Here is a 25,672-nt window from a genome sequence, read left to right as displayed (position 1 = left end):
TTAGAAAATAAAAATTTGGATAGTAAACGCCGATCATTATTGACGGTGCATGGTGTTAATTTTAAATGAAAATTAGGTATCCATTCTAAATCATGCAGATAAATTTGATTATTATGTTTGGAGTGATATTGTTGAAGTTTTTTCCAGAAATTCCATATTTTATAAGGTGGAGTACGATCAGATAAAGTATTACAGAATTCTTGCCATTTTGAGCGTTTAGTTTGATTAATGATTCTTTTTGTTTGAGCTCTTTGTTGTTGATATTTGAAGAAAGCTTTTGGTGTGCGTGTCGATATGAAAATTTTGAAGGTTTGAATAGTTTGATTCACATGTTTTTGACATAGTGTATTCCACCAGATGGGTTTTTGATGTTTCTTCTCAGATGATTGTCTAAATTTTCGTTCTGAATTTTTTGTTTCTTTATTCAAAATAGAAATTGTAGTTTTTATCAATTTAAATATTTCTGAAGTATTCTGGTCTTGATTGATTTGATTTTGAATTATATGTTGATAGTCTGTCCATGATATATTCGTGGTCACATGTTGTAATTTTGATTTAAAGGTAATATTTTTCCTGTCATTATGATTAAGTCCTGTTGAAATAAAGTGGGTTTTGAAAATAATTGGAAAATGATCGCTGGAGAAAGTATGAAAATACGTTTGCCATTCTGTTTCTATATAATGTGAGCTCTTCGTTAGTGTTAAATCTGGAGCACTTAATATATTATTTTGTATTCTAGTAGAAGATCCATTATTGAGATATATATAAGATGAATTTAACAATTCTTTAAGAAAACTCCTACCACCTGAATCAGTTCTATTTGATCCCCATAATTCAGAATGAATATTAAAATCTCCACCTATATAATCAATATCATTGTTAGCGAATAATTGTTTCCAAAAGTTATGATCCACGATTATTTTTGGAGGTATATAAATATTAATTATTTTTAGGTTCTCAATCATTATACCAAGCAGTTGAATATGTGAATGTATATTTTGTAAACTAAAATTTAAATTTTTAAAACTTAAATGATTTTTAACACAAATAGCAATTCCTCCGTGAGCATCATGCCGAATCTGATTAATACATTGATATCCTTTGAGTTTTAGAGGAATTCTTGGTGTGCACCAAGTTTCTTGTAATAAAATAATATCAGGAAAAAAAATAGACACTAATATTTTTAAATATTGTAACTTGCCATATATACTCTGTGCATTCCATTGTATTATGGTTAGTCTTTCTTTTTTGCAAATGGCCATATAAGATGCTACTCTACAATTTTAATAATGTAAATACATTATTTAAAGCTGCATCAAATTGATTTTGCGAAAAAGTATCCTCTCTAGATATGGCATACGTATATAAAATTTTTTTAATGCCTTCTCGTATTTTTTGTTGGTCTTGAATATTTAAGGTCACGTTTGATGATGAATTTATACCCATCCATTGATCCTGATTCTGTGATGAGTGATTCCATCCTGACTGATTAGTGAAAGTTGAATTGTCGTTGTTAATTGGTCCCTTTAAGTATGCGTTTTGTAATTCCTTTTTATTCTGAGTATTTTGTTGCAATAATAAGGATTTATTTTTAACTGGACATGTGTTTTCTGTATTTTGTTTCTCACTAATGTTTTTAACTAATCCAGTTTCCCTTTGTGATTGTAGGATTTTATTATTAAAGTCAAAAGATGTAGAAGCTTGGGCATGTTTGTTATTTTTGTTACCAATTTTTGTATATTCTCGGTATGTAGCTGTATTGTGTGTTTTCCATGCATTACTTTCCACATGTCCTCTGCGTCGTTTTTCAGGTGGTGAGCCTGAAATATCTTTCATGGATTGAACCCAAGTAGACATACGATTTATTGGAGGAGATAGGGGAGTTACTAAAGGTGGCATATTATCATAATTGAGGGCTGACGCGAACGTTTTTTGTTGAAACACTGATTATTTTCAGATGTCGGCCTATAATTGTTATTATGTTTGTCGTTATCTTGACTTGAATAACTTGTCACGTTATTAGAATTTTTCAGAAGAGCATTAGCTTCATTAAATGATATCTTCTCCCTAGCCATGAGTTCCATCAATTTATTTTGTCTAATTCGTTCTGGACATTGTGAATAGTCAGCTGCGTGTTTTCCTCCGCAATTTATACAATGAAGGGGGTTAGTACATTGATCAGCTGAATGTGGTAATCCACATTTAATACATAGCACTTTATTTAAGCGGCAATTGTTTTTTCGATGACCATATTTATTGCATCCCATGATGCATTGTCTTACAACTGGTATATATGTATGTACAGTGCGTTTAATGTAATATAACTTAATATCTGTTGGTAATTGTTGTGAGTCAAACGTTAATATAACAGTAGCGGTTGGTTGAATTTCACTTTTTGCGATTTTTTTGTATATTCTTCTGGCAGAAGTGACAGGAAAGTCACTTTTAATATCATTTAGGAGATCGTTCATTTCTATTTCCGTTTCTATTCCATGTACTACACCAGTGGTGTATATTAAATGGTGGGGTATATATGCTTCCCATTTATTTTGATCAAGAATGGGATGCTCTAGGAAGTTATTAGCTTCCTCACCTGACCTGAACTTAATTTTTAATAGGTTTCTACCTATTTTATCTACTGTTTCGATTCCTGGAATTTCCGCAAGGAATAGTTTTCTACTTATAGACATGATGTGTTTTTTGCCTAGTTCCTCAATGGTTGACTTCACGAAAACAAAATATGGCGCAAGGTGATGCGGTTTATATTTTGTCTTACTAATTTCCGTAAAATTATTTTGAGTTTTTATAGGTTTTTCTACTTTGCTACCTATAGTTTGGATGCCATGTACGGAAGATGACATCAAACTTTTCGTTTGTTCAATGTTAGTATTTGTTTCTGTATTGGAACTTTGTTCCATGTCCATAATATTATTGTCTGATTGTATTGTAGCTTCTTCGCATTCAACTTCCGTTTCATTAATCATTTTCTATTTCTGTTTTAAGTTTTATATATACAACATAACATAATGTAATCACTTTAAGATAAAAAACCTATATACACAAATAAAAATTATTAATGTTAATTAATTCAAACACTTATTACATAAAATATAAGAACGTTCTCACCAATACTGGATTGATCTGGAACAGTCTAGAGAAATCCACCGACCTCACTAAACACGTAATGTTTTAATTGTCTGTGAGTTAGTTTCGATGGTTTTTCTTCTGTTATTTTATCACTGTTTATGATTTTCAGCACTAGTTATTACACTCGATATAAGATTGAGTTTATAATATCTTGAACACAATGATTATTTAATAAATGTAATATTAAGCGACATAAGTTGCTATCCATCCGCCGCCATTTTCAGGAGATTTTGTCAAGTGGCCGAAGTGGTAATTAGGTTTGTTACGAGCTGTAAGTGGTTGAGATTATGAATAGATTTGATATGAGCCAAAAGTGGCTGAGTTGATTAGTTTTCGATGTTAGTTGCTCAAGTCTATTTCTGAACCTTAGTGGTTGGATTAGTATATGTTAATGTAGCCAGTGATATACAGTTACAGTAAGTGGTTGGAGTGGTTTGGAAGTTGTTTTGACATCATTGGTGATTATTAGTAAGAGTATAAAAAGTTAATACGTTTGTCTGTTGAATTAATTTACAACCTAACAGTTGAGGTATGAAAGATTTCAAAATTTTGTAAACTGTAGGTAGCCCTTGCATTATTTTCTTCTATTTTTCCTTATAGAGACAGAACCTTATTTGTAGTACGTTTTTATCTTTGTAAATAGCTTGTGGAACTCCTAAATTTTGATGAGAACACAAGCAAGCATTGGACTTTTTATTTTTTTATTTTTATATAACAGGTTGAACTCGATCTATTGAATTACTAAAGATTCGGATTAAGTTTAGAGTTACCCCTCCGATTTTTATAAAAATCAGGAAACTTTAAGGAGAAATGAGGTTAATTTGAAGTTTTTATGTGATGTTTAGGAATTTAAGTTCGGCAGGAGAGTTATGTTTAATACGAGAAAAGATATGTGGAAGTTAGTACTATTTGCCGGATGCGGAAGCATTGCGGAAGGTTTCAGCAGCATGGTAGTTGTAAAATATGGCGAATATGGTGAACAGGGTAACGGATGCGCAAAAATAATGAAGAAAACCTTTTAAATTTGTGTGAAGCACACGGAGTACTGAAGTTAAGTGAAATGTAACAGTTTTTAATACTTTAAGCACGTGTTTTTTGTATGTTGCAAAGTCCAAGGGCAAATTCAGACTGAAGGGGCAACTCTAAACTTAAGCCAAAGATTCTGACAAATCTTCACATTCTTTTTATGAAACATGTTTTTATTTTGCATTTTTGCTGCTGTAGGTCCCTAAATCTATTGTTAAAATACTTGAGTTTGTGAAAGTTTAATAGAATATTATATTTCAAAATATTTGATGGAAAAATAAAACAAAAAAAAAAAACGTTATATCTATTATCAAAACGTCTGTGTGATATTTCATTTTGCTCGTACCAATCTGCCCCAAGCCAGTACCAATCTGCCCTCACATGGGGAAGATTGGTACAGATTGCAGACCTTTCGTAAAATGTAATTTACTCCAGGTAGGAAATTAATAGAAACAATATTGTTCATTGTAAATGTAGCTAAAGAGTCACAGTTTAAGTAGGAACAAAATCATATTTCTCAAGCTGACGATATGTTCTAAAATCTCGGGTAAGTAAAAATCGTACCACTGTCCTCCCTCTCCCCTATATGGAAAATACATATTTCATATTTTAACCATTAATATACAAGACATTTAATTTAAAAGACTTTCAGTTATGGTGATTATTTTAAAGAAATTACTTAAAATTTCCTGTTTGGAGTTCAAAACTGCCAAAGAAGTGACATATTTTACTTACCTTTTGCACCCGTAGGAGTTGGACAATTGGCGGGAACTCTTGGCAGAGCTCGTGCAAAATACGAACGATTGAAATATGATTCCAATGTGATATAGTCGTATCCCGAGTTATATCTCACAGGATTATCTATCATTTTTGCTCTACCTGTAGAAAAAGAAAGAAAAATCAAATGAGTTTTATGTTTACATCTACGATTTAAATCCCTCACGCATTTTTCTCTGATGCTGTGTGTAAACTTTTCTTTTTTAAATCTCACTATACACTTACCGACACCATTTAAATGCGTCATGAAATTTTTCCCACTAAGCAGATAGAAAACATCAACATACTTTCACATAATATCCCTAGATCTTATTAGGTGTTTGAATTAATTCTCGCTTTTTTCTTTCTTAACAAAAACTCATGTTTATTTGAAAACAACGGTACATTATATTTTTAATGAAAGCACTGTCCATCCAAAGCTACATTTTTCTGTACTTTTTGGGTAACACATGAATTGCATTATGAAAAGAAAAATTGGTTCTTTTGAGACGATCTACCATCGATCCATTTTTCAATATGTTCAAAAGATCTGAAATGTTCAGAAAGCAGACCATGCTGCTACATCGATCGAAACAAATAGTAATCTGAAGTAGACATCTGGTGAATAGGACAGATGGAGCAGATACCCCATAGATTCCTTGTAGAGTTGCCAACTCTGGAAAATAAAATAACCGGCAACCCCTCAAAATTCCCTATGCTATATCTAAGTATCTAAGAAATATCGGGGTCTAAGTGTGAAATATCTCTGTTCATACCCATTCATGGGAAGGAAATATACTATCGTAGACAAAAGTGCATTAGCACCTGTATTCTGCATATCTTTAGTACATTCACTAATGAGCTTAATAGATACATTGTGCTATAAGTGAAAAACTGAAGTCGGTATTGAAGATTTTATTGTATTTACCAGTAACTGCCACTTCTTTAAAGTTATCAAAACAGATGAACAAAAGTATATTAATCCTTACGTGACAATTTTGAATTTACAAAATGAACTTTACTCTTAAGGAGGACTTCCTTTACACCAACCCCCTATTTTTGTTATGGAGTTTTTGGCAGTCGTTACTGCTATTGTTATGTTCGAAAACTTCCTTTACACACTTCCTCGTAAAGGAAATCCTCGTCAACTTGAAGATTATTTGCAATTTGTTTAATTTCTTCTAGACTTGGCAATGACTTCTTTAGATTCAAGTACGAAAAGTACTTAAAAGATTCCGTGTTTCATTCTGGATTACAAATTTAAAAAAAAAAAAAAAATCATAAAACGGCTGGTAAGAAGTTTGTACCGGTCACCGGCCTTAATCAAAATAACAGGAATATTTCCGGCCAGGCCTGTCAAAAACCGGCCAGTTGGCAACCTTATTTCCTTGACTAGTTTTGCAATACGTGGTCTAGCACTATGGAGGACAATATGGTTTTGACATGTCTTTTGGCATAATGTACGCTTTATTATTATTATTATTATTATTATTATTATTATTATTATTATTATTATTATTATTATTATTATTATTATTATTATTATTATTGTGTTCTATTCAAAATGAGTAATTGTAATTGATAGCACTGAGAATGAACTACTTGACCCAGTTGCAGCAAGACTACACCACTTCATCTCATTAAATGCACAGCATGGTACTTTCATAAATATCCTATTGTGACGTTGATGTTGATGATTCGCCGGGACATGTTCATGATTTCCTGCAGTTACAGGGGAAGAGAGGGAGATTATATATCGAAGTGGATGATGGTTTATATACCAATCGAAAGCACTAATAACGCCTATTACGAAACTGTAATAAAAATTTTCCGAATGTATATACTGTGCGAGTTATATGAATATACAGGGTATACAGAAATTCTGTTTCAACCCCTAGAAATCGCAAACAATGAGACAGATGCCAAAACAGGGAACCACATGTTTGATCATTTTAAAAGCACAACGTATCAAAGCAAACTTCTTGTCTCAGGGCCATCTGCAGGATCCCAGGCAGGGTCCAACTCAAAAATTGGAAAATGTAAGGGGGTCAAGTAGCATATTGTTGGAAACCTGTTGAGAAATGAGAGAAGACGGAACAAGTCTCGACTCTCTAAAATTACCTTGTGCAAAATGGCGACCGGTCAAAATGTCAGCAAAAAGTCATTGTAAAGTCTATGGCCACCCCCCAAAAGAACTTAAAACGGTGAGACAGATGTCAAAACAGAAAAACATGTGTGTCATCTTTTCAAAAGTACAATGATTGAAAGTAAAAATATTTGTCCCAGGTTCCTCCACAGGGATAGAAAGGGATTTTCTGGACACCCTGTATATTCATATAACTCGCACATTATATGCATTCGGAAAATTTTTATTACAATTTCGTAATAGGCGTCATTAGTGCTTTCGATTGGTATGTAAGCCATTTTCCACTTTGATACATAATCTCCCTCTCTTTTCTTGTTAGGATTGTCGTAATGAATCAGGTGTCAATTCAGGACCTGAATTGAAAAACATCCCAAGTCCAGTTTTCGTATGCTTGCCTGTTGGTAGTATTTTTACCTATGTCTAGTGTCACTTTTCTGCTATGCTAAAATATCACAACTAACTGAACTTTATCAGTCAATAGCGAGAATTAATTCAAGCACATAATGTATTTTGTCATTTCGGTTGATTTTGGTGATGAAATAAGCAAAAGCTTCAAAACACATTAATATTAAATTTTGAATAAATACTACCTAAACCTGCGCTCTCTACACAGCTCATCACCTACATATGAGCATGGATCTCCTTGTCATTATTCGCAAGATCTGTACATGTCCATTTACAGATAGAAGACATCTTGATAATAATCGGCAAGGGGTACCATAAAGGGAGATTTTTTCGATTATTTTTTCAATATCTCGCACCGTTTGCAAGATTTGAGCCTACTTCTGGTTGGAGTTTCTAATTCGTGTATGATCAGTGTTTTCTTTCTTCTTGCATGCAGTATGTAATGAGCAAATACATTACATACACAATTAATTATAATGTTAGTGGTATATGGTTTTTATTGGACGAAAAACCCCAAACAATAAAGATACTTTTTAGCCTGGAGAAATGGTTATCCTTCGTTTTTCATTATCACTTGGCCATGAAAAAACGCATGAGAGATATACAACCCTTGTATACAACCATGTTATGTTGGAATGTATAACTCATAGGATATGATGCTTTACTTTTTTAAAATTTCAACACTTCCAATGTACCCCTAAGAATGTAATAAAGAAATAACGGTCATGCTTTTTAAATATTCAATTAGAACTGGACAATCTACACAAAATTTGAAATCGACCAGCGAAAACGGCACGTTTCTAGCACTTGTGGTTTTCGTGATCTTATTGTCGGAAGGATGGGAGACAAACATATAAACTTACGAGGAAACGGTCTCAAGTGTAAACAATCGATTTGGCTGGGGTCCGGATATGTGTTACGGCAGACCAAAGTAGGAGACACGTATTTTGGCGTTTGGGCCCATACGCAGAAATTTCCGAAATACGGGGCCCCAAAGTGCCCCTACATGCTATAACTAGGAAGCGAATGACGTTACTTGTACACAACCGATTTGACTGGGGTCCGGATATGTTTTACGGGAGACCAAAGTAGGAAACATGTATTTTGGCGTTTGGGTCCATACGCAGAAATTTCCGAAATACGGAGCCCCAAAGTTCCCCCACATGCTATAACTAGGAAGCGAATGACGTTACTTGTACACAACCGATTTGGCTGGGGTCCGGATATGTGTTACGGGAGACCAAAGTAGGAGACACGTATTTTGGCGTTTGGGCCCAGTTTGAAGAACTGAGAATAATTCCCGCCTGTTATGAAGAGGTAACTAAAACGTTGCGGGTAGAAGAATATTGTCCGTGTCCGCACCGAACGCTATGCGTAAAAAGAAGGCTATCTCCACATATTTTTGCCGGGACAGAAATTTTGTCCATATGAAAATTTTCGCTATTAAGAAGTGTCCGCTAAGAGAGGTTTCACTGTATTAAGAAAATAGTAAAGCAAATGATATTAAGAAAAGAAAACAACAGCGAAGCAATGTTATGTTTCTTTTGTATTTCGCAATCTTTGGTAGCCTCATTAAGAAAAGCAAAATCAAAATAGTCCAGGAACTCAGCTCCTTCTGGGGGGAACAATTTCACGTTGATATAACATCGCATCTTTCACATCTTCTATAGGAAGAAATGGTAGAGGATCAATCTAATAGCAAAATTGTTTGAAATAATCATATGTGAGATGACATTGTGAGAGTCCAAGGGATTGGAGCTTACGTCATGTGCTAGAAATATCCCTGCTTGATAACATTCTCCCCCAAAACTGTCTTTATTGTCTGCATTACAGAAAGTTCAAAATCTAACACCACTCAGCCCACATTAGGGAGAGATCCAAGGTGGACTTCCTAACGAAAATAGGAAAGCTCCTTATGACTTTTCATCAACGTATAACATTTCTAACGGAACACGAATCACATATACAGTACCTAACTGCAAGAGCCCCCGGAGGGCTAACAAAAGGTTATCATTCAAAAAGCTTTGTACGGGGTTATATTCTCCTCTGCATATCAGAGCATAGGGGTTATTCTTCTCGGTGTCATTTTTCCGAGATTATTTTCTCCGAGGTAATTATTTTCAGGAAATTCCTTTTTTTCCCTACACTCAGTACAGAAAGAATATACTGTACGTAATGTTACATTCAGCAGTCGAATTAAGAAAAAAAAATACTATTGAGATATACTCGTAGACATAAACCTGTTTTCAGTATAATATAGTGGAACTTATTTATTTTTAAATTTTCGCAGTTGGTATATATGGTTTTAGGTATCTTAATTTACTACCAATATATTATACTGGCCCCTACCGTCTCCCCAGTTGAATTATTGTCACATTAATAAAAATTGGATGAATTTTATAAAGCTATTGTAGGAAATTTGTTGATTATCCTATTACAAAAATCCGTGTTACTTTTAGGAAACAACAAACAACAATAGATAAATAATTTGTTAGTTGACAGTGAAATTTGCTACATATATAGTCAATAAATATGAACTTCTTCCAGTAAAATTCATAAAATCTGTCAATTATTAAGTTATGGTTAACAAACCCCATCATTAAGAATATGGTGGATGTCCTGGGGATCCAGACCCTCTACGAAATCCCGACTTTCCTGTACATTTAGTATATAGTTTTAGTGGTGATTTTTACAAACTTTAATATAATTTATATTCATATTAAACTTGGAAGAGTCCAGGTTTAACATGAAACTTGGGATCCACCTCCCGCAATAAACTCCTGAGTACGTGCCTGCCCATTATACTTGGTGAAGTTCATCTTCGAAGCGATGAAATTAAATAAATAATTCTCCAAATTTAATCAAAACATTTTTTTTAAAGAAAAAAAGAAAGAATGGACAATACATATTCATGAGTCACGAATATACACAAATGCGTCTCATGTTGATTGTTAGGGAGACACTTGCAGCGAGGCTACTATTTTCTCCCGTCATGGGTTTAAGTTCGAGTGTTTATGTCTTTTGCGTCCATGTGCAGTGCTGAGGTTATAATGGAAGGGATGTGCTGATAATGTAGGCTCCGAATCACACGACAGAGTCTTGAATCCGGTACAGTTGGTGGATCATCATGAACGGTCAGCAGCTCTCACAATATAGGATCTTCCTCACTATTTCCTCGTCACGACATCTCACGTAGAATTGCATGCTATCCGCACTTTTTATTACTTTGATAGTATAAGTGGAAAAGTAATAGCCACTATATTATAATTCATTTATTAAAGCAAAAGGTAATTTCGTGACAAAGTAAAGATGAAAATAGATTCACAAGGTATAATTGTAAATAGATGTGGTGGTGGGGGCTCCTAGAAAAATAATGGTTCCCTAGAATATAATTGAACCATGGACTGAAACTCAGAAGTACAGACAATTTTAAGTACCATATTCCACACCAAAATATCCTGGTTTACGTCAATGGTCATAAGTACTTAATAGCCAAAAGTACAATGACCACGAGCTTGCTTAAATAAATATTTATTCAGCTTGGATACTTACTTCGATAAATGAACGTCATCATCATATCATGAAGGAAACCCACTTTGTTGAAGATTGCCCACAACCATGGCATTCGAGTGGCGGCCCATTGTAAAATTTCTTCGTTTGGCTCAAGTATACCTCCAATTAACTGACTCCAAGTACCTAAAAAAGAAATCGTCATTTGTTACTTAAGTGTATAATCAGTATTTAAGTTAAACTAGCTTTTTTCTCTTACTTACATACATTTTTTCCCCAATAGACGAACCACTTTTGCAAAATTATAGTAAAATCTTTTTCTCCCTCATGCTCAACGAAATTAGAAACAAAGAACTTAATAATAATAATAATAATAATAATAATAATAATAATAATAATAATAATAATAATAATAATAATAATAATAATAATAATAATAATAATAATAATATAATAAATAATTTTATTTTAAGTGCTATGAACAGCTCATAGGTAAAAATACAGCACTATATTACTTACAGCACTATATTATAATAATTTTAAACAGACCAGTAAATTTATAATATAGAATGAATATTAGAGCAGGTTAAGGTTCTTGTCAGAAGATTAATGTATTCAAATTATAAGGTTCAAACTGATTTACAAAAGAAGATTAAAATAATAAATAGTCAATTTCATAATATAACAATAACATAACTATACAAATTAAAATTTCATTCAACTACCATTTAAAAGAATGAATCAACCTTGCTTAAAATTGCATATTTATTTATTTATTTATTTACGAACACAATTCCAAATACAGCTGAACGCCAGTTTACACTGGGATATCCAACAAATCTAAGAGATGAAACATAATAATAATAATAATAATAATAATAATAATAATAATAATAATAATAATAATAATAATAATAATAATAATAATAATAATAATAATCACATAGCAATAATAGGAACAATAGCAAAATAACAATATGTATGTGATAACAAGAAGGTTGACGACGTCGTAGTGCAGAGTTAAATGCAGCTTCAGAATTAAATAAATCTATGAGTGTGAGACATTTCGTTGTATAGTTTAGGAAGCCTGTAGAACAGAGAACGTTGAACTATTGAAAGTCTAGATTGTACTGTATGAAAAAGATATGCGTTGAGTGTTTGTCTGAAGGGAATTCGGAAATACAATTCTGAGAGTATTCGGACCTGAGTTGACCATGTGTGAGTTTCGGCATGCAAAGAATCTTGGTTACTTGTTTTTATATTTCAACATAAAAGATTGATACTTTGAATAGAAGATTATAAATGTAAAGATGCACTGAAGATACATAATAACCATAAAATTAAGATTGGCAGTTAGATCCTTTGCCATAAAGTTAAAACAGTTTAATTTTTGTAAAAATTGCTGTGTTATTTCTCCCAACATACACCCTCCATTCCGAAAGAAACCGAACGTTTTTAAAAAACAAAAAAGCAATGTACATTTTGGAACAAATCATTTTTATTAATCAATGTATTCCCCTTCTGCATCGATACACATATTTGCACGCTCCAACAAGTTCTCAAACGTCTTCTCCATGTCCTTTATTGGAATGGTCTTTAGGACTGCGGTCGTCGCCTTCTCAATGGCATCAATCGATGCGTGCCACTTTCCTTTCATCGCCAAATGCAGTTTCGGGAACAGATAGAAATCGCACGGAGCGAGATCTGGTGAATAGGGCGGATGATGCAACCGAATAATGTGATTTTTGACCAAAAATTCAGTTACAAGTCGCGAACGATGTGATGGTGCATTATCGTCCAAAAGAGTCCAACTGCCGATTTCGCGATATTCGGGCCGAATACGACGAATTCTTGCCAGCAAACGCTTCATGACGCCCAAGTAAAACTCTCCAGTGACTGTCTGGCCGGGCTGAACAAATTCTTTGTGGATAATTTCTTTTGAATTGTAAAAACAAATCAGCATCACCTTAACTTTTGACTTCACCAAGCGACTTTTTTTGGGGTGTTCCTTTATCCGGCGCTCTCCATTCAGCACTTTGCCGCTTTGTTTCGGGCTCATATTCAAAGAACCACGTCTCGTCACCAGTTACAATCGATTTCAAGAAGTTTCGATCCTGCCGAGCACTTTTAACGATGTCTTTGCAATGCGCAATTCGATCAACGTTTTGGTCTTCGGTGAGTTTGTGTGGTACAAACCGCGAATTAACCTTCTTAAGGCCCAAAACTTCGGTCAAAATGCGGTATGCGGTTCTTTGAGGAATGCCTAATTCCATTTCAATAACTTTCACCGACGATGTTTTGTTATGTTTGATGAATTCACGCACTTTTTCGATGTTTTCTTCCGATAATCCGGTTCTGGGACGGCCTGATCTTTCGTCATCATCCAGCGTCTCTCTACCCGATTTGAATTGTCTGAACCACTCGTAAACTTGCGTACGGAATAGACACTCATTACCATATGCATTTTGTAGCATTTGGTGCGTTTCACTAAAAGTTTTACCCAGTTTAACACAAAACTCAATTGCAGCTCGTTGTTTGAAACTCATTTTCCGACCGATGTACACAACACACTGACAGTTGAAACGCAATAACTTTGTTGCCGTGCATCCAAATGTCATGACATTTATACCACTTGTCAATGAGGGACTACGCCATCTACCGGTAAAATATTACAACAGATGGCACTAGTGGTACTATTTGTTTTCAAAAGTTCGGTTTCTTTTGGAATGGAGGGTGTATATTTATTTTAAATTATTGCAAAAAGTTGTTACTCTTCTCAGTATTTCACGTTTAGAATTTATTGCTGCCAATGTCGATCGATTCCTAACACTATAAATCGGCACTCTTATTCCTATATTTTCTAAACAATAGAATATTTGCTACTACTGTAACTTTCCTCCTTTCCGATAGAAATTCAAGTCCCCCCCAAATTAACCAATATTCATATTCATTCATATACATAATAATGCTTTTTCATTGTATAACATAGTAGCCTTATGGAACATTTCTGTTTAGCTTCGATTTTGTTAACAAGTGTGTTAGATAAACTGTTCCAGACAACTGAACCAAATTCAGGTTTGGATCTAATAAGTGTCTTATATAAGTAAACATAAGAACAACCATTTATAAAATTAGGCCATTGATAAAATATAAAATCTACTGTTTCTGCATTATATCATTTATATGATTATCAAATTTCAATTCTCTGTAATATATAATACCAAAATCTTTAATTTGTTCTATTTTGTTTATTGTTACTTCAGTAATTTTACATTTACTTACAAAATATTTGCGTTTTATTAGTGAATGTCATATATTTAGTTTTTTTTTTAAAGAGTTGATCATTAATAAATTATTTTCGCACCAATGATTTACTGTATCAAAATCTTTCTGCAGCAGATTATTATCATACTCATTATTAGCTACTCTAAAGAACTTTGCGAATAATAATATTTTTGAGCAATTGATTTTTCCTGGTAGATCATTGATAAATAGAGAAAAATAAAAATATAATAATAACAATATTGTAATATCCTCTGCATATGACAACAATCCACGTGCTCAACTATAACAACACCCAGTAGATAACAAACGTCATAACTCAACATGCGACCCCAAGAGGACTACAGCATTATCACTCATGAAGATCATTGAGGATTCACGAAATTCAATATAAAAAAAGCCGCACCACCTTCGACGTCATCAGACGACAGATTGATCACTCATGACCTTTTCTTTACTTGTCTGCGTCTGGACCTTGAGAGCAACCGAATCCTTTTCTTTTTACTGCGTCTGGGTCCTGAAAGAAACAATACACCAACCTCTTGGCTAGTCGGATCCTGAGGTTCTACCTAACCTGTCCTTTAGCTGCGACTGAATCCTGGAACAATCCTAATCACCTTTCATCAAATTCAGAGTCACTATTGGTCTTCGGATTGCCTTTGTTAAAGGATTATACTGTATTTTGTTATACGTAGTGAAGTTTTATAATAAGCGGTTGTGGGAGAAAGTTTAAATCACGTGTACCATAATTTATTTCTCTTTACCAATCTAATTCTAGCAGCATTTTACAATATACTGATTATTATTAGAGCAAACTAAAAACATTAAAAGTATAACAATACTTTAGACTAGTGGTTCCAAACCTTTTTAGACTGACGAGACACTTTACTGAATGACGACACTTTAGTACGTCGCGACACATTTGTTAATTTTTTTGGTTAATAATATAAATTATAAGCTGTAAGATTATACTTCTGACTCTGTATATTCTTCCGCTGGAGTTGTTGACCGGTACAGTCTGTCTCATAATTAATTTTAACTAATTATTATTAAATGTTTCATTATTAGACTATAAAATTCTAAATCTTCACGACACAACCTATGGGACTGCGCGACATCGATTGGAAATCATTGCTTTAGACATATATATGTTTGTTACCCTATACTTTATTTTGGTTATTTAAGGATCCAGATAAATTAATTTTAAAAGTATTATAAAGCATAATTATTGGAAAATTGACTACCTGTTTAATTGCTAGTTTAATAAATTATTGTAATTAAGAATTAAATCTATTATTTTAGTTGATTGGTTAATTGGAATATTAGCGTGCCGACCTGGACCTACAGTTTAGTGTGGAAATTGAACTCGGTTCTCCGCTCCTAAGGTGTATACACTTACCATATACCTGCGAGGGAGTTCATTTATTATTTTAATTTTATTTTCAGGAATAATATAAGTTAGGAACTTCAACGATCTGTTTTGAAGAGTAAAAAAAAAAGGAAAAAAAATGTTTTCCTACATAAGCTTATCTGTGCTGAAATCTGAAACTTCAGAATTTAAAAGTAAAATATCAGCTGTTGGAGGAAAGGAGAACAGTTAAGATCATATTATAGTATGTAAAGCTTACTAGTCCATTTTGAATCAGAGCAATCCATCATCTGCTTGAGTTGAGATACATTTTTCTACTATCAATTGTATTTTGAGTTCTAAAAGGTTCAGTCTGACAAGATAATTTTAAAGCTCACTCAAAACCTGGAAATCGAAAAAACAATTTTTTAAAAATTGATTTTGCTATAGAGCTATTTTGTTTGTCTTTACCTCAATATCATGTAAACAAAATCGTAAGTCGATTGGTCACGTCCTTCAGGTGACGACTTGGCTCTCATTTTTTAAAGGGATAATTTGTAGCTTTTTCACTTTTTTTTTTTTAAAAATAAACATGTGATATTCGTTTAGCGGTAGGAATATTTGTTTTTGTTTTCTTGCTCCCTTAGCACGTAGAAGAATTTCAGTTCGATAGGTCATATCGTTCAGGTGACGACTTGACTCTATAAATACGTTAAAAGTGTTAAAAAATTTGAGAAAATTCGATAATATACCAAAAATTCATGTCAATGTTATCCTCTTGTTTTACAGTAACAACTACAAAAAAGGCGGGAAAGGCTTTTTAAAAGTATCAATGCCTACATCATGCACGAGAAATTACCAATAATCTATTGGCTTGGAGGAAGGTTGTTATGTAATAAAGTTAAAGATTAAAGTGTAAGCAAAGTTTATGCAAATCATAATTCATTTTTGTGTTTGTTTTTAATTTGTCGTCTTAATGTTTTTTGGCATTAAATTTTCAAGGAGGAAATACTTTTGCAGCTCTTCGTTTATTTCTAAACTGTAGTAATTACATATTTGGAAATGATCCAGAAGTCACCACGAGAAGGTGCCTGGCAAGCGAGTTCCGCCTACCCACCCACGTGCCTTTATCAAGCTAGTAGATCACTAAGTGTCACTGTCTACTCGTGTCTAGTGTCTACTGCTGATCAGCCTTGTAGTCAGACTATGATGAGAAGTTTGGCATGTGCAGCTGTGATTTTAAGGTAGCCAGAACGAACTCATGTGCCTGCGGTCCAAACACACAAGATGCCGCCTCAATCACTAATTATATCATTCTCTCCACTTTCTATGTGTGACAGGGAAAAGACTTAATTTTTTTTTCAGATGCCATTGCTGTAGTTTTAATATTCTCCTTTATCTCCCCTAAGTTCAAATATTTGTTAAGAAGGGCCTCTGTCAGATTTACTGTTGACCAGTCAACCATATCAACGTAGGACGTGGCGTCTAAGTTCACAATCTTTGGGACTTCAAATTTTCGAACAGTTGTTGGAGCGCTACAGTTTCGAGTCTTGAAAATTCTAGTCTTCGCCACCCCAATCGTCGCTTGTCAGCTTCGTCGTCACTAATTAAAGCACGTAGGAGGTTCTCCGGATGACTGAAGTATGCATTCCTACGTATAACTGGATCGATTACTTCTTTCGTTGAGTTCACCATTGCTCGGGATAATGAAATTAGTGTCCAGAGGTGTCGGGGTGCGTCTGTGCAAGATGGTTTTATTTTAATGAGAAACCATATGGGAGTATAAACTTTCATAATGTAGAAAGCTAGGGACTGATGTTGTCCTTTTTTATATTGGTGTCTTCTATGGCTAAGTAAAGGCGCAGAATTCGGGCCGCTGTTGTCAACCACCGGATTTTGTGCATCTTTCCATTTTTTTCCCCTTTTTAGGTCTGTAGAACACTGTCCTGTTGAGATTGCTCTCCAAATGTTGAGTAGGTACTGTAGGTTGGTGCTCAAATTGACCAAACCTTGAAACTCGTCGATCAAATCAACTACAATTGGTTGAAATTTTTTTGAATTGATTGAAATTGATTGAAATAACAGAATTCTGGTAATCTTCCAATAGGTCCAGAATATGTACTTGAGCCGGTGCTTTCCCATCCAATCTTTCGAACAGATATCTAAAGAGCAACTCGTCGGTGTATAATATATAAACAAATCTCTGTATTGCTGTTCCCAGAGTATGTTCCAAGTGGGCAATAGTTCCATTTTGACGCCCTGTATTCTAGACTAGTGCTCTCAACTGATCGGGTTGAAGACCAACCCGACCCGACCCGTGATCCGATCCGATTGACCTGACCCGACAACCCGACCCGTGATCCGATCCGATTGACCTGACCCGACAACCCGACCCGAGCTGACCCGATTGGCCCGACCCGACAATCCGACCCGAGTTGACCCAACCCGACCCGGGTCGGGTCGGGTCGAGACCGAAAGCACTATGGTCACGCCAAAATGCACTCCCATTGGGAATTAAACCCGGACCACGTGTACCGAAGTCTTACACGTTAACCACTAGCTAGATCAAGCGGGTGATTTGTGTATGCATCTTAATGAATATTTGGCACTTTTGAGGTTTGGTTATTTCTTTTTATAACTAATACCAATGTCTGACGTGGGAGAAATTTATTTTTTTCTTGCTTTAGTTCTATGTGACGAAATTTGTATTCAAGGTTAGTGTTCTCACCTGCTCGGACGGCAAGGGGGTCTTCTCGGAAGGCAGTAGCAAGAGTCTCTTGGAGGAGATAAAAGGAAATCGTTTAACTACAATGATAAGGTTTGAGGAAACGGGAGAACACCTGTGATTTTTCCAACCCTTCAACTTTCATTTCAAAATAGGTTCTTATGATTCCGGGACCCGCGCCACTTTGAGTTTTCTTTCTCGGTAATTAAAACGTATTTTACAGTATATATAGTTGCAAGTAAGAAGATACATAATATGAATATTGTGATTTAAAATTTAAAAATACAGTATGATAATTAATTATAAAGTACTAATTTTATTTCATCACTTTCAGCCCAACAAGTGAAATTCAAACAATTCGCACCCTAGGTCTTGGTCATCAATACTGCGCCTTATTCTTTTTCTTGCACAATCAAGTCTTGGTCCTGCATTTCGTAGTCTTGGTGGTCTTTCATGCTATACAGGAGCCAAGAATGCTCGCCTCATCGGTACAAATGAAGACCAAGTGTGATTTTGATTATGGTCTTTCATACTATACGGAAAGCAAGAAAATATGCTCATCGCTACTTGGCGATCACCAAAACAAGACCAAGAGCAAGATTACTATGCACTTTGTCTTGCATATCCAATCTTTATCTTATTCTTTTATCGATGTTCTTGGGCTTGGTGAAATAAACTGAAATATTTAGTTTAAGGTCCCTCGATTCTGCACCGAGGCTAAGGGATATGGTGATCATGAGAAATGAATGCAATAGTGGAATGAAGAAAGTGGGAGGAAACAGGAGAACCCCGAGAAAACCCACTACACGCGTTTCTCCACCACAAAGCCCACTTAGCACAAGCTGGGATCGAACCATGGACACCATGCACCAGAGATAAACTCTCTACCACTGAGCCACCGCGGTCCCGCTTGGGCTTGGTCGTCCATATCCAATCTTTCTTTTGGCCTTGCTTAAACAACTTCTAGTTAATTTCTAAATCCAGACTCCAAATTGGCGTAGATATTAATGTTACAGTCGATTGGTAAAATCAATCTTCCACATTTAAAAATTGAAGTACACACAAGTACAAAAATAAGCATTTACCATAAAAACACTAGCTGCAAGTGTTCAAAATAGATTTATGGCTTCTATAAAATCAACTGAAAATTGCTATTTTTAATTAGGCAGCTAGTGAAAAACAACAGCTTTCGACTCCAGCCTAGTTTAAGCTCAACCTAAACACAGTTGACCAAAGTGAACTGACCCGACCCGAGCTGACCCGATTGACCCGACCCGACAACCCGATCCGAGTTGATCCGACCCGACCCGTTTGAGAGCACTATAGACACTAGTAGACAGTAATCTACCAACTTGATAAAGTCACGTGGTTGGGTGGGCGGAACTCGATCTGCAGCCCCCTTCTCGTGGTAAGTTCTGGCTTATTTTCAAATATGTAATTACTACAGTTTAGAAATAAGCGAAGAGCTACAAAAGTATTTCCTTCTTGAAAATTTAATGCCAAAAAAAAAAAACCATTAAAACGACAAATTAAAATCAAAAATAGAAATGAATTATGATTTGAATGAGCTTTGCGTACACTTCAAACTTTACTATATCACACCCTTCCTCCTCGCCAGTGGATTATTGGTGATTTCTCGTGCGTGGTGCAGGTATTCATACTTTTAAAAAGCCTTCTTTCTTTTATTCTTTTTTCTTTTTTTGTTTGGTAATTGTTACCGTAAAACAAGATGGAAACATTGACATGAATTTTTGGTATATCATCGAATTTTCTCAAATTTTAACACGTTTTAACGTATTTTTAGCGTCAAGTCGTCACCTGAACGATATGGCCTATCGAACTGGAATTCTTCTACGTGCTAAGGGAGCAGGAAAACAAAAACAATAGTCCTACCGCTAAACGAATATCACATGTTTATTTTTTTTTTTAAAAAAAAGTGAAAAATCTACAAATTCTCTTTTTTTTTAAAAAAAAAAATGAGAGCCAAGTCGTCACCAATCGACTTAAGATTTTGTTTACGTGATATTGAGGTAAAAACACACAAAAATAGCCCTATTGCAAAATCAATTTCGAAAAAATGTTTTTTCGATCCACCCTAAAAAACCAACCCTTTCAGTGTCATTCAGATGTCACTAAGAATAACATAGTGAATATAGATTGTTATTCTTAAATATTGCTTTGTGCTTATTGCAGTGTGTACTCTTATGTTTATATTACCTTACAGTGTCACACAAAAAAATCAGTTTATGACTGGTAGTTGCATTTAATTTCAGTTTATTGGAATGAAAGTAACTGTTACGCATTAAATATAAATAAACAATAGAAAATAACGTATTTAGAACATAATATTTACTTTTCATCATTTATATTAAAAAGCAAACTTATAATAATGCATAATGCAAAGAGAGAAAGCATAATTATCAAATAAAACCTTTTTATAAGAAAGATAACTGACTTCAGAAAAGCGCTAAATGTTTAAATATTTAAATAATTAATAAGTAATGTAAATAATTAAAATAAATAACTAAGGCAATAATGAAAAAGTGCTATAAAGCAGATAATAATAATAAAAGGTGCTTATAAATCACTAAAATTCAGAAAATAATTAAAAAGTATGAAAGAGCACAATTTTTAAACGAAGTCCTTTAAAGTTACCATAATCAATCCAAAATTTGAAATTGTGCCATGCTAACAAATTACTGTCTAATACAAAATTATAGTGGTAAGTTTATTTACATTAATTCGTTTGGCTTACTACAGACTTCAAATTTCCTATTGATTATCGTAACTTTTAAGCGCTTTTTAAAAATCGTTATCTACCTTTGAGAGCTTTTTAATAATTCCCTAACTTTTAGCGCTTTAAAGCACTTTTTAACATAGCATTTTTTTTTACAAAAAGGCGTTTAATATTTTTTACAAATTCGATTCTTTCCACCTAAGTGTTGAGCTCCTTCTTGCTAAGCGGTTAGCCTACGCGCCTTTGATATGGGAGACCCAGGTTCGATTCCCGGAGGGAGCTCATGTGGTTCGGACTTCACATTAAGCTGTAGGTCCACATCTCATATAGCCTTGCTGCTGAAAGGGACACTAAACTGAAAATCAAAGGAACCTACGACATTAAGTTTCAGTTAAACGAGTAGACCTACGAAATATGCGTGAAAAATATTTTCTTTTTCAAATCGTTCTACGCCTATTAAATTATACATGATCATACAAAGTACAATCAATTACGAATACTATCATCATAACCTAATGAAATCCACATGGGAATACCACGGTAGTACACACTTTTAAACAAAGATTCAATCATCAAAATCGAAACACCTAAAGCTCGAAGTTGTGCGTGAACCTACCTCCAAAGACTGTAATCAAATTCTTACGAAGTTCACATGAGACCAACGGTAAATTGTACTCTTTCAAACAAGAATAAGAATGTTCGAAATCGATATATCGATAACAAATAATCAAAATCGATATATAAACGAGCCGAATTTAGAATAATCTTTTTTCGAATTTAATAAAAAAAAATATAATAGGTTGCTCTATGGATTATCATGGTTATATGATAATATGCGTAAAATGTCTCCCTTAATAATCATTTCTTAACTCCTACATCTACTTACGTGTTTCGCAATTTCGTCCGTAATATCCTGTTGCAGTACAATCACATTCATATTTATTGCCCGGTAATGATACGCATACTCCTCCATTTTGACATGGATAAGAACAGCAGGGATTATAATCTCCTGAATCTATAAGAAAAATTACATAAGTACAAGATTTTAATATATATATATATATATATATATATATATATATATTATATTATATTATATTATATTTGCTCTGCAAAATATACAGTTATAAGTGTGATATATTACAAATATGTTAAAACTTGTATTCTGCTTTAGAATTACTGTATAAGCAGTGTGAAACTTGCATTTGGGGTAAATATTTTATAGTGTACACTTCTGAGTCAGCGCCTATACGCCAGAAGACAAAACAAGAATTGAGGAGACAAAACAAGAATTTTAAATAGAGTTAGATACTACTCTGCAGAATTGTTCGTTTCATGAGAAGCTTATCTTAGCAGGAAATCTAAATTGAAATGTAGGACAATTAACATAAGGATATAAAATAATACATGGAGAATATGAATTAAAAGACAGACATATGGAAGGTGAAAACATATTACAAGTGAAGGGAGCATACGATCTTACTATTCTGAATACCTTCTATAAGAAGAAGGAAGAACATCTTATTACCTACGTACACTCATGACCAAAATTATTGTCGCACGTCTATAAATATGTTGTTGTAGGAATATAATTTGATAACGAATTCGCCCGGTGTTTCTTATAATGTTAGTATGTATATAATAGGCAAAGACATGTATGTGGCAAATTTCATGTCAAAAGAGCAGTAAATAAGAACAATAAAACTTGCTTGTCCATTTAGCAACATTTTTTACTCACTCTAATTTTCGTATTTATAATTCTTTTCCTGTGAAATTTACCTCAAATATACATTTCCCGATTATATACATAGTATCAGTATTAAAAGTACCCTGCAAAATCATTATCAAGTTATATTCTTACAAGAAGACAGTTATAGATATGCGACAATGATTTTGGACATGAGTGTGTATATATAAGATGGTACCTCAAGATTTCATATAAACTTCATCTCATAGAGGAGAGAAAACTTAGGTGGTGCAAAGGACTGCAAAGTAATACTACATAAGTCTAACGGAACACCACCAGTTGTAATAGTTGATATCTACATCAAGGAAAAAGTAAGAAGACGACGATAAAATGTTTCTGTTTGAACGAAGTAGTGAAAACTGGAGAAGAAAAGATTCGAAAGAAAATTCCACATCACAGTGGCGTATATTGCGGACTACTAGACCTACCGGCAATATTCCTACAACATTGAGAGAAGAGATTATTATAATACGTATAAACTAATTAAGATTAATAATTTTACAGTTTAGTCTGTTCTTTTAATTATGCAAGTTTCATGAGTACGTAATAAGATACAGCCGCTGAAAGATTTGTGTGTGTGTGTTCTGTCTTGCTTTGTGTGCAGTCTCTGGACTAGACATGTGACAACATTGTAGAAACCACTGACTGCTGGCAACGGGAATCATGGCTTATACGGTATTTATGTCTGCTTCACCTACCAATGTTCTAATGGGTTTTCAGGTTAGCCAGTTGCCGATCGACTCATAAGTTTCTCAGATATCCATGGATGTGCGATGGAGTTACATCTAGAGTACATCTAGATGAAAAATAAAGAAGTACGAAAAATAAATATAGTTCGTAAGAGTGTATTAATTTTTATTTTGCTGAGAAATTGTGTTGCTAGTTTTAGCTATTTCTTTCAGTGCTGCAAGTTGAAGAACGAAAAAAGTGCGTGAAATTTCAACGTCGGTTTTTGAAGGGTGAGTTCTTTGTTCAAATTGACTGAATTTTGATATAGTTTATTAAAATGTAGAAAAAAGTAAACAAGTTTATCATTTTTTGTGTCACAACATATTTATGTATATATCGATACGAAATCATTGTTTAACTTTGATATTCGTAATTCCACCTTACTCCTCATCACAATTTTCTTAATTCTTTCTGGTACAAATTTTCTCTGTCTTCTTTTAAATCATATGCATATGATATGTGTTTTATGTCAATTACAGATGTTCACAAAACAGAGTATACTATGTGAAAATTTTAGGCTTACGGCACTGGATATAAATTTATATGATCACTATCTCCTGTAATTATAGTGCTTGCTGTAAAACCTTGCGTGCTTGTTTCCTATTAAGCAAATTCGATTGGGCTGTTCCAGTCAGTGCCGTTCCGTGGAAAATAAGCCCCCGGGACGAGAGTATACTACTGCTATCCCATACATATGAGTGAAGTTGACAGACCAGTTGCAAAGCGCCACCATGGCTAACGCGAATCGTAAGAAAATTTTCAAAAATATACCCTGCTTTCCCTTGATTTTGAGCACTTTTGCTTTTTTCCTTCCATTTTATTTATATCTTTTCTTTTCCTCCCGAATCTTCCACAGAGAAGGAGTGGAAGTCTGATGAAGACATAGTTTTTGTGTCGAAACTGTTACGTGATTATGTGTTTTGTTACATATTATCACATAACCTTGCATAACATATCAGTGTGTTGTTGTATTCTAGAAAATCCACGTAGAATTTTTTTTTTAACGCGTATGAACCTTCTTTTCAATTGTGCCCATCATCCGGGAAAATTTTGGGACCAAAAGGCTGAAAGAATATTTGTGAGGTTCAAGATAAGGCAAAGGAAATTCTTACTTTTCTAGGAACATTTAATGCTTCGGGATAAACAGTTGCTCCACCTCCAATGATCGTTTATCCATACAAGTCGCGAGTACACAGATATTGTGCCTAATATTCCCTCATCGATTGTGATAGGACGATCCAAATCTGGCTGGATGATTAGCAAGACATTCTTTGAGTGAGTCGCCAATGGTTTCAATAAATGGCTATTAGATCACGACTTACCTAAATCTGTATTTTTTTTATCGATGGTCACTAAACTCACTTAACTTATGAAGTAAGCAAATTTTGTAACAACAACGAGATCATATTGAATGCCCTGTACCCTCATGCAATGCGTATCTTGCAACCATGCGATGTATCCGTCTTTAAGGCGTTAAAAACAAATTGGAAATTCGCTGTCCGCAGCTATCTAACGGAGCATAATTTATCTTTCATTACAAGAGTTCAGTTTGCATCACTTATTACAGACGTCCTAGAAACAGCAGCTACACTGTACACCGCCAATTATAAAGAATGTAGCTATCCTTTCAAACCGGACTCCGTTGACTGCACAAAATGCATCAAAATCGTATGCTAAAACAGAGTACTTCCACTAAGCTAAACGTTAGTAAAGATCTTCGTACTGTAAGAAAAGTTATTATTGTGTACAAGGATGAACTTCAAAAGGCTGCGGTTGACTTCAACACAGTCCTTGAAGTTTTGAAACTTTCAACAGAAGAGCCGCTGGATGAAGCACTACAAACTGACGATAAAAGTGCCGGTTTACCAGTAGATAACGAAGTTGTAGTTGGTGAAATCCCTGTAGTTGATGATAATAATGAATACTTGTCTCAAGCTACTCTTACTGTTAGTCAAGATTTACTAAATGATCTTCACCAGTCACTGGCTGCTGAAGGCAATCCAAGCGTAACAACTGAAAACAAAGTGGATATAGCACCTATTCTACCAACGAAACCTCAGGAATCCGACGCCATTGCAGCACAGAAGAAAGAAGGAATCATTACTGTGACAAAC

At 34.2% G+C, this 25,672-nt stretch overlaps 1 protein-coding gene across 1 annotated transcript in view; it reads right to left on the bottom strand.

Moving 5' to 3' along the window:
* LOC145689196 (prostaglandin G/H synthase 2-like) overlaps positions 1–25,008 on the bottom strand; it is a 38,443-nt gene extending 13,435 nt beyond the window's left edge. The window contains exons 1-4 of the mRNA XM_081763330.1: positions 24,981–25,008; positions 21,969–22,097; positions 11,033–11,176; positions 4,909–5,052 (exon numbers count right to left, since the gene is read on the bottom strand). Coding sequence (XP_081619456.1) covers positions 4,909–5,052; positions 11,033–11,176; positions 21,969–22,097; positions 24,981–25,008 — 445 coding nt within the window. The remainder of the gene's footprint in view (positions 1–4,908; positions 5,053–11,032; positions 11,177–21,968; positions 22,098–24,980) is intronic.
* Positions 25,009–25,672: the final 664 nt, after the last annotated feature.

Source organism: Thermobia domestica, chromosome 7 (assembly GCF_964235325.1).
Source record: "Thermobia domestica chromosome 7, izTheDome1.hap1.1, whole genome shotgun sequence".
Taxonomy (NCBI): domain Eukaryota; kingdom Metazoa; phylum Arthropoda; class Insecta; order Zygentoma; family Lepismatidae; genus Thermobia; species Thermobia domestica.
This window is presented reverse-complemented; position numbering and strand designations above follow the sequence as displayed.